This window comes from Engraulis encrasicolus, chromosome 21 (genome assembly GCF_034702125.1).
Source record: "Engraulis encrasicolus isolate BLACKSEA-1 chromosome 21, IST_EnEncr_1.0, whole genome shotgun sequence".
Classification (NCBI taxonomy): domain Eukaryota; kingdom Metazoa; phylum Chordata; class Actinopteri; order Clupeiformes; family Engraulidae; genus Engraulis; species Engraulis encrasicolus.
The window spans coordinates 17547219-17560080 of NC_085877.1; the positions used below are offsets into that span (position 1 = coordinate 17547219).

General features: G+C 43.6%; 2 protein-coding genes across 12 annotated transcripts in view; both read left to right on the plus strand.

The window, feature by feature from the left end:
• atxn2 (ataxin 2) overlaps window positions 1-2068 on the plus strand; it is a 51228-nt gene extending 49160 nt beyond the window's left edge. For 9 of the 10 annotated variants that reach the window (XM_063186292.1, XM_063186293.1, XM_063186294.1 and 6 more), the window contains one exon: window positions 1067-2068. In XM_063186292.1, coding sequence (XP_063042362.1) covers window positions 1067-1095 — 29 coding nt within the window. In that variant the 3' untranslated portion in view covers window positions 1096-2068. The remainder of the gene's footprint in view (window positions 1-1066) is intronic. The other variant, XM_063186298.1, reaches the window with a different exon arrangement.
• Window positions 2069-2695: 627 nt separating this feature from the next.
• The window catches only part of LOC134436937 (TBC1 domain family member 10A-like), a 40105-nt gene continuing 29938 nt past the window's right edge, over window positions 2696-12862 (plus strand). The window contains exons 1-2 of one of the 2 annotated variants that reach the window (XM_063186302.1): window positions 2696-3027; window positions 3162-3764. In XM_063186302.1, the coding sequence (XP_063042372.1) occupies window positions 3571-3764 (194 nt within the window). In that variant the 5' untranslated portion in view covers window positions 2696-3027; window positions 3162-3570. The remainder of the gene's footprint in view (window positions 3028-3161; window positions 3765-12862) is intronic. The other variant, XM_063186301.1, reaches the window with a different exon arrangement.

Consider the following 12862-nt stretch of genomic DNA (forward strand, 5'->3'; position numbering starts at 1 on the left):
ATCATGAGCAACCTCAAAATCAGAGGCATGTTGAAATAAAATCTAGTTAAGTGACCTGCCTGCAACATTGCTACTTGAAAGGTAGGAAGTGAACAAAGCGCAGTGGTTAAATCCACTTCCTCACAAAGCCTTAAATCAACAAATTAATCAAATATTTAAATGCTGGCAACCAGCTGATGAGCAGAATAATGGCATTTGAGGCGTCTCGATATCACAGCTGTTGGATTGTTCTACGCTTCCGCCGCATCCATTATTTCCCTTGATGCCGGCACCCGTTATTCCTTACGCACCATACACAATCGCCATTCAATTTGTAGGCAATGTGTGTGTACGAAATATCTGACTGTACAAGCTTTAGATTTCTCTTTGTCATTGACACCAATTTACCAGCGGGGGAAATTCTGAACGAAATGTCCTGGCTTTAGCTCACAGTACTATACAGTACAAGTAAGACAAATGGAGGTCGTTCTGTGTAGCGTGCAAGATATGAATGTATGCATTGTTGCTGTGTATCACAGCTTTAGTGCCTTGTACATAGCACTTAGCTGACACTTTTATCAAATGCAGCTTAGATATTCAAGGCCAATTTATGTAGCCGTTCCGTTCTGTACTAGTATACAGGGTTGTCGCCTGGCACCAGTGGTGTAGTCTACGTAGAACGCGGGTATACGGAGTATACCCACTTCTAAATTTCAGGGATTTCAGTATACCCACTTAAAATTGATTGATCCATTGTTTTGAATAGCACAAATATATACAGTATACCCACTTCAAAAAATGCTCAAATATACAGTATACCCACCATAAAAAAGTAGACTACACCACTGCCTGGCACACACATGGACCATAAGGCTTTGTCAACGATAAGAGTTGTTATGAAGACCATTTTCAGTCTAAACTCAATTTTGACAACATATGTTGTTACTGCACTTTACCTTTGTAACGCAGTATACAACAGTGTTGTTGTTAATCTGGTTTCTGATGCTGCAGTTGCTGCTGTTTTGTTGTTGTTTCTTTTATCTAACATTATCCTTCTCTCTCGCTCTTTCTCCGTCTCTCCTTCCAGTGCAACCCCACCATCAGCAGCAGCTATAGTGGAGAACTATTGGCCGGGTGTACCCCATCTACTCCACAAGCCAATCTACTCGCCCCCTCCCAAACCAGGAGCCAGTCCATTTGCCTCTTCCCCACCCTGAAGCCAATCCACCTACCCCCTCCCCACCCAGGAACCGACCTACTTGCCCCCTCCCCAGCCCCCACCCAGCCCAACCACCAGAGCTCTTCCTGGCCCAGTCCTCTTGATTCTCAAAAAAACGAAAAGAAAGAAATAAAGAAAGAAAGAAAGCCCTTCCGGTCCCTGAACCAGGGTCCCAGTCAATCCACATCATGTTGCCCCATCCCCACCCCCACCCCTCCCGTCCTTCTACCCCTCCACAGTAATCAAAGAGTACTAACAGGTTTTAAAAAAAGAGGTGTTGAACAGAGTTTTTAACAAAAAGAGTAAAAAAAATATGTTTTAAATAAGAATGGACCCTTCCAAGATGATTCAGAGAGAGAGGGTGCAATGCACCGATACAGTTGGCAGGGGGCGCTGACTGCAAACCTGAATCAGCATGCCGAGAGCGAAGACAGAGAGATAAATAAATAAATAAAATAAAAACTGGAACTTGCGTTTCCATCTGCACCTTGAAAAACTTACAACTCTTCCAATCTATACACAGTATTAACATTACTGTTAACTGCTGCTGCTGCTATCGCTGCGTTCAAGACTTGGGGTTTAAACTACCAACGACAATAAAGAAATACCTGACTAAAACAAACAATGAATACATGTTGTAACTTAACAAAAAAGAAGCTTCCTGTAACACCAGAAACAGATTTGGCAGAAATGGAGGGATTATTTAAAGAATTTGAGATGGAAAGCCCCGATTCACTTGACCGTTGCATAACTGTTAAGTTTAAAAGCAAAAAGAAAACTTTTACTTTGTAGATAATATAAATGAATAAAAAATTAAGAAAAAAATACAAAAAACATTAAAAAAAGATTTAAAAACTGAATTTCTGTGTGGACCTTTTTTTCCCGTTGACCTCTCAGGCTTTACTAAACGTGCAAAATACATAGTTGTCCTAGACAGAATGGAAATGTTTTAGTGTTTGAATTTGAGAAAGTTTTATGAATGTTAATTTCAACCTCTGGCCAGTACTGTCATTGTTTGGGCAACTTCAAATGGCATGAGAGATCACTAATGTGAATGTGACATTATTTTAATTCATTAATTTTATTTATTTGACATTTGTTTCACCAGAAAGATCCCTGTTATATAAAATGTATCTTTCTCCATGGAGTCGCAGCCAAGAAAAGCATAGGCCTTCAGCGCGAAGTGTAGACCACATGCACCATATTGTAGATCTACATTTTTACAACTGCATTAACCTATCCTCATTGGGATTCATAGTCTACTATGAATTAATACTACCAGATACATTTGGCAAAACTTTCACACCATCATCTTGGTGAGAAGAGGAGCTGTGAATAGTTTTGAAAGTGCCAATGTGTGGTTCCATGAAACAATCGCGGTTCTCCATTCCTTTGAAATTGTGTTGCGAAGTGGCTTCTTACACAAACGCCCAGTGTATTCTCACTGCACGTGAATGTAGCGGTGTCACTCCAGGTTCTAGATGCGCAGCTGCGGACTACAGCTGCTTTTCCAATCCTAAACCTTGTCTCTCGACTGTAAACATTGCAAGACTGACTACGCCGTGATGCGTACACATGAAACGTACGAGAGTATATAGTTCTACTGGAAATACTTGAGCAATGTAGTGCAACTTGTCATTGTCCTAGATTAGGTGGACTGTTGAGATTATTTTAACAGAACATTCATTTGAGAGAAACAACCAACGGACACAACCGCAAGACACATGAATTGGACATGCTATCGTTAGCAACGGGAGCTAGCAAGGAAGGGTTGCCTTTTAAAGGTACCATTGACACTAGCTAACGTCATATATTCTCTTGGCTGCTTGGTGAGTAGTAGTTTGCTGAAATTGTTCAGAGGCTCGTGGTGGTATATTGAACTGGAAAATGCAACACGTCTGTTTTAGGAACAAGTTTTGTTTACAAATTGTTGGGTGTCTTTAATTCGATGTCTCTGTACCAGGTATGACACAAGCTACGCTAGCCAGTGGCATCAGAGCTGGCTAGCTAGCTAGCTGCCCACCGCCTGTCATATTTGGATGACAGCTGATTTTGGAGAAGCGGTCTTGGGTTGTGCCCCAAACAACTTGCATTTTGGCAACTAACCTATAGAGTACTGGCATAGTTCTATGTGAATTAAAGTTACCAGTGAGGCAAGTTACTGTCTAGTCAGCTGGAGAGTGAAGTTTTCGGATTCATTGCCACCAAAACAAATGTGTCTCGTGCACTGATCGTATTGCCTCGTGGAATTTTGATAAACGGGAGCCACTGGAATTTGCTCTTCAGACTCCGTGGTTTTGTGAAATGTTGGCCTGTCGGTGCACCTTATTTCAATAACATTACTGTAAAGGTGTTGTGGATACGTGGTCAAAATGGACAGAATTGAACAACGGAATGGACTGCAGACAAGTGATGCGAAAAGTTTCGGAGGCACAACCGAGAGCCTGGCCAAGCGCGAGAGCACCTCTTTTGGGTCCAACACCGACGTCAACGGCGGGGATAACAACGAGGTGCAGACGGACAAATACGGATTTATTGAGGGTGCCCAACAGTACACCTCCAACGCGTAAGTATCTCTTCTTATCTGTTAACAATCAAAACTGCTGGTGATGCACTTACTGGAGAAAACGATGTAATGTCATGAGTTATTTTATTTATTGTAGGTGGTCACAGCTTTTTTCGTCGTGTTCAGAGTTGACAAATAGCGAGCATAGCCAAAGTCACTTTCTCCTAAGTGTCTCTGGCATTGTGCCAAAATAAAAGCAGTATGGGTATATTTAATATTTTGCTGGTTGATACTCGACAACCAGCATTATTTCCAGATATGGAATTATGTTTTTCCTTAATAATGCTTTGTGAATACCGGTAATACCTCACTCAGTGTTGTCAGTATAAATTACCTGTTCTGGGAGAAAGGAGAGGAAAAAACTTCCTGTCCTGTACTTAGTCAACCATACAGTCAGCTGACTGTCATCTCTCCTGCAAGTAGACCCGGTCCTGCTGTTAAATGTCTCTAAAAAGCCTTATCTCAATTTGTTTTATGTAAAGCAGAGTGTGGCACTTCCTTCACAGCTGGCCTTGCCCTTTTCCTCTTCACTCGTGTCTCAGAGAAACACAGATGTGTACAGTAGATAGGCCTATACACTGCACTTGGTAATACAGTAGGGTTGAACTATGTCTGTAGTGTGGACTAGGCCTATATGAGTTAAAATAGGGAGACAGGGAAGCTGACGGGGGACTAAAGGAGTCAGTTGTCCCAGGTCCAGATTGGGGCTTGTGTTGGGTGGCGGGTCCTTTCAGATGACTTTGTCCTGGGCCCGGCCAAAGCTGTCAGCGGCCCTGGGGAGAGGGGTATATCTGAAAGGGGGCGAGACTTGGGGTGAGCACAGCTTGGTATTCTAGGTGCAGCGGTTCCCAACCTTTTTCTTAAGGGACCCATGTTCTTACTATTGTAAGCTTTGGTGACCCAACCACGCGAGCGCCCGCACGAGACGGAGTCACAAGATGCCCTCTGTTTCCTGCGAAAACTAATTTTAGTTATTTTATTCCTCAATTCGTCTTTGGTCAAATATAGAATACATGTTTAATGTAGCACTTACAATTTGTTGCTTCTATGCATTTATTAGTTAAATGCTTTTTCTTTTATTCAACATGGGCTATATATATTTAAAATGAAACCCCTTAAAATCAAAAGGGCTCCGCGACCCCCTGTGGATCTTTGGCGACCCATAAGGTGGGTCCCGACCCATAGGTTGGGAACCACTGTTCTAGGTGCAGTAGGCTTACACACATGTTCAAGTGTGTATTATATGGTCTTTAAATAAAGAGAGTGGTAAGTTTAAAAATGGTATAACATGAACAATCTACAATAACATTGGCGCAACCGTGGCCTAATGGTTAAGGAGATGGACCGTAAACCAGAGGGTTGCAGCAGGTCAAAATCCTGCCCTTACACTCCCTAACACACCATGGCTGAGGTGCCCTTGAGTAAGGCACCTAACCCCATACTGCTCTAGGGACTGTAATCAACACCATGTAGGTCAAATAACTTTTAAGTCGCTTTGTAAAAAAGCGTCAGCGAAGTGTAATGTGATAAAATACTAATCTTACGTAATTTCCAAAAGATAATTAAACATACAAAAAATATATGTGGGCTTTTTGTCAACTTGCGCTATTAAGAAGATGGATCCAGTGCCACAATATTCCATATCACCTTGTTTTCCACCGCCAGCTTGATGCCAGTAGTTTCAAGGTTACATCCTGTTCTTTACCTGAAGAGCTGTGTTGAACTACCGGGTTGAAAGCCCTCATTGAGTTTAATGTCTGGAAGAAACGAGTAACAGACTACTGGATTGCACAGCTCTTCTCATGCAGGCCAGGTTTCCCCCATCACTCCTGATTAAATGGGGATGTGAAACTGAGGCGTATGTAAATTCTGCTCAAGATTGATTTCAAGAAGCCTGAATCTAACTGCAACGGGCCCAATAGTCAAGGGAGCCCTGGAGCCCAAGCCACTTTATTTCCATTCTCATATTGTGTTAAAATAGTACTTTTTAAAACTATTTTTAAATATGTTCTCAACAATATAGACTCTCACATCTAGCGTAAAACCCCCAATAGTTTTGTACACTGGCAACACCCATTGAAGGGGGGGCTATCTTGTTGCCTGGCCTGGGGGCCCATGGAATCCTAATCCGTCCCTGTAGAATGCTCATCTCACCTGATCTCATCGTGTTCCCTTGTAGGCCTATCTAGTGAAAGCCTGTAGTGGCATGGTGTCTTCTGTTGTATTTGATGTAGGCCAGCACAGGGTCACTTACTGAATCTCAGCAATAAAACATGACCAACACAAGCTGAGTCTTGATTACTGCCCCACCCCCTGAGATAGATAATGTACTGTATTTTCTGGTAGCCATGCTTGGTCTTTTGTCTGATTTTAGAGGGTCACACTTTATAGCTGCATCAGAAAATGTCTGAATATGGCGGGGCCATCAGCTGTGTCCCAAACTTCAAACTCAGTCTACGTATGCGACCAACACAGGAGCACTTAACTTGATTGGACGCCTCACAATGGCACCATAAGAAATTGTAGACTGTAAAACAATACAAGGAACCTCTGCAGCAAGAAAGGCATAGTCATCACAAGAAGCTTGGCCTCTGTTGCTGCTTCACCTACTGTAAGCTTATTAGTTTCTGGTTAGATTGGGAGTACTTCAGATTAATAACGATGCCATCACAGTACATTTCATGTTATGTAGTGGTATGTGCATGCATAGTGTGTGATGTGTGTGTGGTTATAGTGTTTATGTTTAAATTCGACATTTGGAGCTTGGAGAAACAGTTTTGATCACCCTGCCTTTGTAGAGGCCTAATGTTTGATACGTACCTGATTTGATTGACATAAAGTTAATTTTGGGGTTGATGGTGTGCTGATGGTTACAGTAATGAATGTCCTACCACAGTAGGTAGATTCTTAATACATTTCACAGAAAGATGCTCCATCTCCTTCACCATGATGTCAGTGTAAACAGAGTTAAAATAGGCCTTTTATATTTCCCTTAAAAGGCAGAAAGTTCATTTCTTTGTTTTTCCGGCCAGTTTCCCCTCATTGATTTGATGTGAGCCACTGTGCCATAGAGTCTAGACTCTTGACCATATGCACGATGCAAGGTCATTTGTAATGGTCCCTCTCATTCAGTGGATGTATCGTAGAGTCTATTGATACAAAGTTGACTCATTGGGAACGTAGTTTAGAAGAAGTGCACTGGCGTGCTACATACAAAGCTGCGCTGCCCTTTAAATATTTAATGTCACCCCGTTTTCCTGGCAGTTTCTATAAAAATAAGCACATGGTTTGCTCACAGTACTTACATTAGCTAATTTAGGTTTCCACGTACTCTAGTGTGACATTCTTTAGCAGTAGGAGAAAGTCATAGGTTGGGCTGATTGTCATTTTGTTTCGTTGTGACTCAGGATCATTTAAATGTTACAGTATTTTTTGTTTTACTTTATTTATGATAGGACAGGAAGCGAGTGGGCAGAGAGAGACGGGGAATGGCCGGCAAAGGACCCGGGCTGGAAATCGAACCCGGGTCAGCCGCATGGTAGACGAATGCCCTACCGTTTGTCCCTGGCAGGGCCTAAATTTTACAGTATCAACCAAAGGTTTGTGTTAGAGATGCACCGAAAATATTCGTCCGAAAGGCAATTGAGTGGCCAAATCAGAGGCCGGATAGAAAAAGAATTGAAAATGGCCATTAATGAAATTAATTTCAATTCTACTCCAACATTTGAAGACTTAAAATAAACATTTGAAAAACATGTCTACACTTTTACTGTAAGCCGTAGATTCAAGCAATATTTAAAAATAGAGGAAAAACCCAACTTTTGATAACTTTTAACTGAACTGTAATATTCGGTTTCGGTATTTGGCCAAGAGAGTAACTATTATTCGGTTTCGGTTTCGGCCACAATTTCGGTGCATCTCTAGTTTGTGGTGATTGTCTTGTATGAAAGGTTTTCAACTTTTCCAATTCCATCCCGAGAACATACACATACACATACATTTTTAACTCTGCGCTGCCAGATGATGGCTAAATGTGCAGTCTTGCATTTCCTTTTAGCTAATTTTTATTCCAGGATCCTCAGCATCAAATATGCATGCAGGAACCCGGTAAACCTCCAGATCAGTCTATGGGTGTATAGCGTTCATGTCTCGTTAATATTCCATGCTGGTCTTTGCCCCTTGTGTGAGAGTGAGCATTGCCCTGGCCCCTAGCGCTCTCTCGCTCTCTCTCGCGTGCTCTCACACACATACACACTGCGTAGCCTATTTAAATGCTGTACATAGCTGGCATGCATGGACTGCATCTCTTTTGTGAGCCTCTTCATTGGCAGTCTGCTGCTGACAGTATATAGCTGGGAGATCTGGTGAACAGTTTGGGCTGTCACAGACTCCAAGGCACTTGTTTTCAACCCAGTCTCACACTCACATGCTTGCTGTTGTCAGGGCCTCAGAGAGAGTGAGGAATCTTGGCCATGTCACAGCACAGCTGAGAGGGCTGGGGTTTTTTCTCTAACCGAATTCTACAACAACTTTGTCAAGTGCTGTAAATAAAGTTTGAAGTGTGTGCGTAGCACGTGCGTGTTTAAATCATGTGATTTTATGTCATGGCAATCCTTGACGAGCACTTCAACAATGACATAAATGTATTGCATGCATTCCGGGAAGTGAATAATTATCAGCAACATGAAACACTGACATTTCACTTCAGTTTTCACATTTACAGACATGCACAATGCCATCATAGTGCAATTGCAATGAAAATGGAGTTCATGTTGAGCCTGGAGGATAAACTGAACTTTCTTCCTCCTACTCCTTCCTCCACCTCCTCTTTCTCTTTGCATTTCAGTGAAGTTCTCCTGTTAGCATGCTTGCACAATGCCATAATAATGTGATTATACAGTAATAGAGCAGGTTTTTGAACAACGGGAACAAACAGAACTGAACTTTCCTCCTACTCCTTCCTCCTACCACCCCCAAGTGTCCTTATTACTCAGAGATGTTCCTGTCTCTCCTTATAATCACCACCACTGTCACAGCCCAGACTTGTTTTATAAAAAATAAGCTCTGTCCAAAACGGATATGGCAATAGTTGTGTTTTTATGACCTCCTTGATGTATTTCTTGGCGTTTTCGAGGAGGATAGTGTGGCGTTTGGTGTTACGATGCAAGCATCACATGTCTCGGTGGATAAATAACAGCCCTGTATGTTTGACATGAAGTGAAGTGAAAGCCCAACAGGGGAACTCCCATTGCCATTGTGACACAGCACTCCACAGAACACAAGTGTACACTGCACACAACAAAATTGCATTTATGCCTCACCCATGCAAGGGCGCAGCCCCCAATGCTGCCCGAAAGGGAGCAGTCCGGAGGGACGGTACCATGCTCAGGGTACCTAAGTCAAATAGGAGGATGGGGGAGAGCACTGGTTAATTACTGCCCCCACCAACCTGGCAGTTCGGGAGTCAAACCGGCAACCTTTGGGCTACAAGTCTGACGCCCTAACCCCTTACCCATGACTGCCCATGAAAGAAGCTCTGTTGAAGACTAAACAATTGGATAAGGGCTTAAGTTCTGTTATTGGGTTTATTCCTGCTGCATCACTGTAATTATCTGTTACTCCTCACCCTCTCCGTCTCTTTTACAGTCCTGCTTTGCAAGAGCAGTTCACCAAAGAACCCATTGGCACACCTTAATTCAAACCCGGGTGCGTTGGATGTAGCCATGGCTATGGTTCAACCTCACCTGGCTGAAGAAGCTGTGTGTCACACATATACTTTATGAATGACAAAAGACCAACAAAGGTCTGCGCCTGCACTTAACACTCGTGTATTGCTTGGTGTGTGCACTCCCAAAAAGTAGTAATCACTCAAGATAATGGAAAAAAGGAGGCGCACACTGTAGGGTGCACTGTACTGTACTGCACTGTACTGCACTTTACTGTTGGAGGTTTATTTTTTCCCATTGTTTAAGGCTGGTGAGGGTAGTGGAGGTGGAAATGAGACGAGGAAACCCCAGCCCAGCCTATGCACTTACAACAGCCTGCCTACCTGCCTGCTTTTTTTCATCTCTCTCTCTCTCTCTCTCTCTCTCTCTCTCTCTCTCTCTCTCTCTCTCTCTCTCTCTCTCTCTCTCTCTCTCTCTCTCTCTCCCCCTCTCTCTCTCTACTTTCATGACTTTGATGACTCTTTTTTTTCTCTCTTGCTGTGTATCTGTCTCTCCATTCTCAGCTTCTCTGTTTTGTTTGCCTTCTCTCTCTCTATTCCCAAATTTTCATTCTGTGCCTCTCTCTGTCTCTATGACTCTACCGGTATCGCTTCCTGTCTTTCTCTCCATTTGCAATCTTTCTCTATTCCTCGACTCTTCCTTTCTCCATCATTTCCTTTTTTCCCTCAACTCAACTCAACTCTCTCTCTCTCTCTCTCTCTCTCTCTCTCTCTCTCTCCCTCTCCCTCTCTCTCTCTCTCTCTCTCTCTCTCTCTCTCTCTCTCTCTCTCCTCTTTTCCGCCAAGCCTTTTTCTTGGCCCCTGCCCTGACAGCTGGGGGCGTGGGGCTGAGTGAGTGTATACTGGGCCAGGAATCCCCGGACTTTCAACGGGGGACCCAGAGCTGAACACAGAGGCGTGCAGCCCAGTCAAGGAAGTAGGAGTCCAGAGTGTCCAGCAGAATAGAACTCACTCTGTCTCTCTCTCTCTCCATATCTCTCTCTCCCTCTCTCCATCTCTCCCTCCTTCCCTACCTCTGACTCTCCCTGGTGCCTGACTGCGACCCATCCAGAATGTGGAGTTTCTTTCTTTCTTTCTTTCTTTCTTTCTTTCTTTCTTTCTTTCTTTCTTTCTTTCTTTCTTTCTTTCTTTCTTTCTTTCTTTCTTTCTTTCTTTCTTTCTTTCTTTCTCTCTCTCTCTCTCTCTCTCTCTCTCTCTCTCTCTCTCTCTCTCTCTCTCTCTCTCTCTCTCTCTCTCTCTCTCTCTTTCTTTCTTTCTTTCTTTCTTTCTTTCTTTCTTTCTTTCTTTTTCTCTCGTGCGCGCATGCTCTCGCTCTCTCTCTCTCTCCCACCACCACTACAATTACCCCCCGCCCCCCGTAATGAATAGCAACCAGTACAACAACACATGTTTACATCTCACATCCCAGTCAAGAAAGCAGTCCAGAGTCCAGCTAGTGTCCAGTAGAACCAGCTTTTTCCATGTTTTACTTCTCTCACGTCCAACCTACACACACCACCACTAAATAAAATCCTCTGAATCGTGATCAGCACCAGCAAGTTCACATCATGTTGTGTCAATAAGCATGGTGGTCAGACGTGGGCTGACTGGGTTGAAGGGAAAGTGAAGAGAGACTGTGTGTGTGTGTGTGTGTGTGTGTGTGTGTGTGTGTGTGTGTGTGTGTGTGTGTGTGTGTGTGTGTGTGTGTGTGTGTGTGTGTGTGTGTGTGTGTGTGTGTGTGTGTGTGTGTGTGTGTTGGCTAGCAAGTTTTTTTGTTTCCATGGTTCTGTTAACTTGGTGTTTACTGCAGATGCCATGTTTCAGACTTTGTCCTGGCCTGGTCATATGAGTATTGTCCTGACTGAGAAAGCTTACTGTCCTGGGTGTAGTGCTGAATTCCTTTTTTAGTAACGGTATTTACTGGCATGCTGTGGCCCAGTATGTCATTTTGTTCATGAAGAAAGAAAGAAAGAAAGAAAGAAAGAAGGAAAGAAACCATCCTTGACCCATATATCTTTTCACTGCTGCTTGAATTGGCACTATGACATGGTGGCATGGAGATCCAGGAAAGCAGGAACAAATAAGTACAATGATTGAACCTGAGATGGGTCATTTCACGTGAAATCAGACAATTCAATTTGTAATTTTTCAGTGTATCATAATTCATATTCTGAAGGTTGTTGTATTCCATGCTTTGTGTGTATTTTGTAGAACCAGAAAAGAGCTTTCAAACAACACCTCAGACATCTTTTTGTGACTTAGACTGACTGATATAATCAAGGCTGAATGTATAGTGTCCTACCCTCATATGTAAACCTTTGCTAGTCTGTTTCTATCTTAATATTGGTGTCAGATTCACACACATCCAGTTCTGGTGCTACCTTGCTACTAAACAGGCAAGTATGATTGAAATCTGTGTCGGTCGGGTCCCAAAGTGTCTGATTTCTGTGAAACGACCCAGATACAGAGACATTTCAAATGCAAGACTACAGACATATGGTATATAGCTCCAATGTTGCTTGAGTTGGCACTGTGTACTGGATGACGTGGTGGCTGGGATATCCGGGAAGGAGCGGGTGGACATTAAGGGCCAGAAGGAGGGGGAGAATTCTCCCAGTTCTCCCTCCCGTGGTCCTGCCCTCTCCCTGCCTCCCTGCCTGGCCCACTAACCTCCCTGCTTCCCTCTTGCCTGCCTCCCTCTTGCCTACCTGCCTGCCTGCCCTGCCCTCCTGCCTGCCCCACAGGCCTTCCTGCCTACCTGCCTCCCTCCTTCCTTATCTACCCCATGTCCCAGTGACTTCCCTCCCTCCCTGCCCTGCTTGCCTGCCTGCCTGCCCCACCGGCCAAGCGACCTACACCAACCTCCTGTGGCTTCCTGTTTTCCAGTGTCTTGGCCAGGCAGCCTGGTGCAGTGCCCTCCTATCCTGGAACTGGACATCCGTTCAAAATACAAGTGCTTTGGCCCAGCCATGGCTCAAACTCTGGGCACTTGACTGTCTCAAACATAAAGGCAAAAAATCCCCCCAAAAAAATCTAAAATAAAAAACAAAACAAAACAAAAAACACACAAGTGCTTTGAACACACAGGACCTACAGTGAATGGCTCATCATTCCTGCTCCTGTAGGTTGCAAATTAGTGCAGTGTTTGCTTAGTCGCTTATTAGCCTACCAGTATGAAATATGGAGGACAGAACCTAGAGTAACACAACTGACAGCCAAATGCTCCTAAAACAAGAGCTCCGGACTATGCCTCAGATCCTACGATGCCACTTGTTAAGCAAGGTAATAACATAGGGGGTGTGTACATGATGGGTCAGGTGACTGGCAGCAGTCAGACGTGTGTGTGTATGTGTGAGTGTGTGTCATTGCAATCAAAAATTCCTGGGAAGAGAAC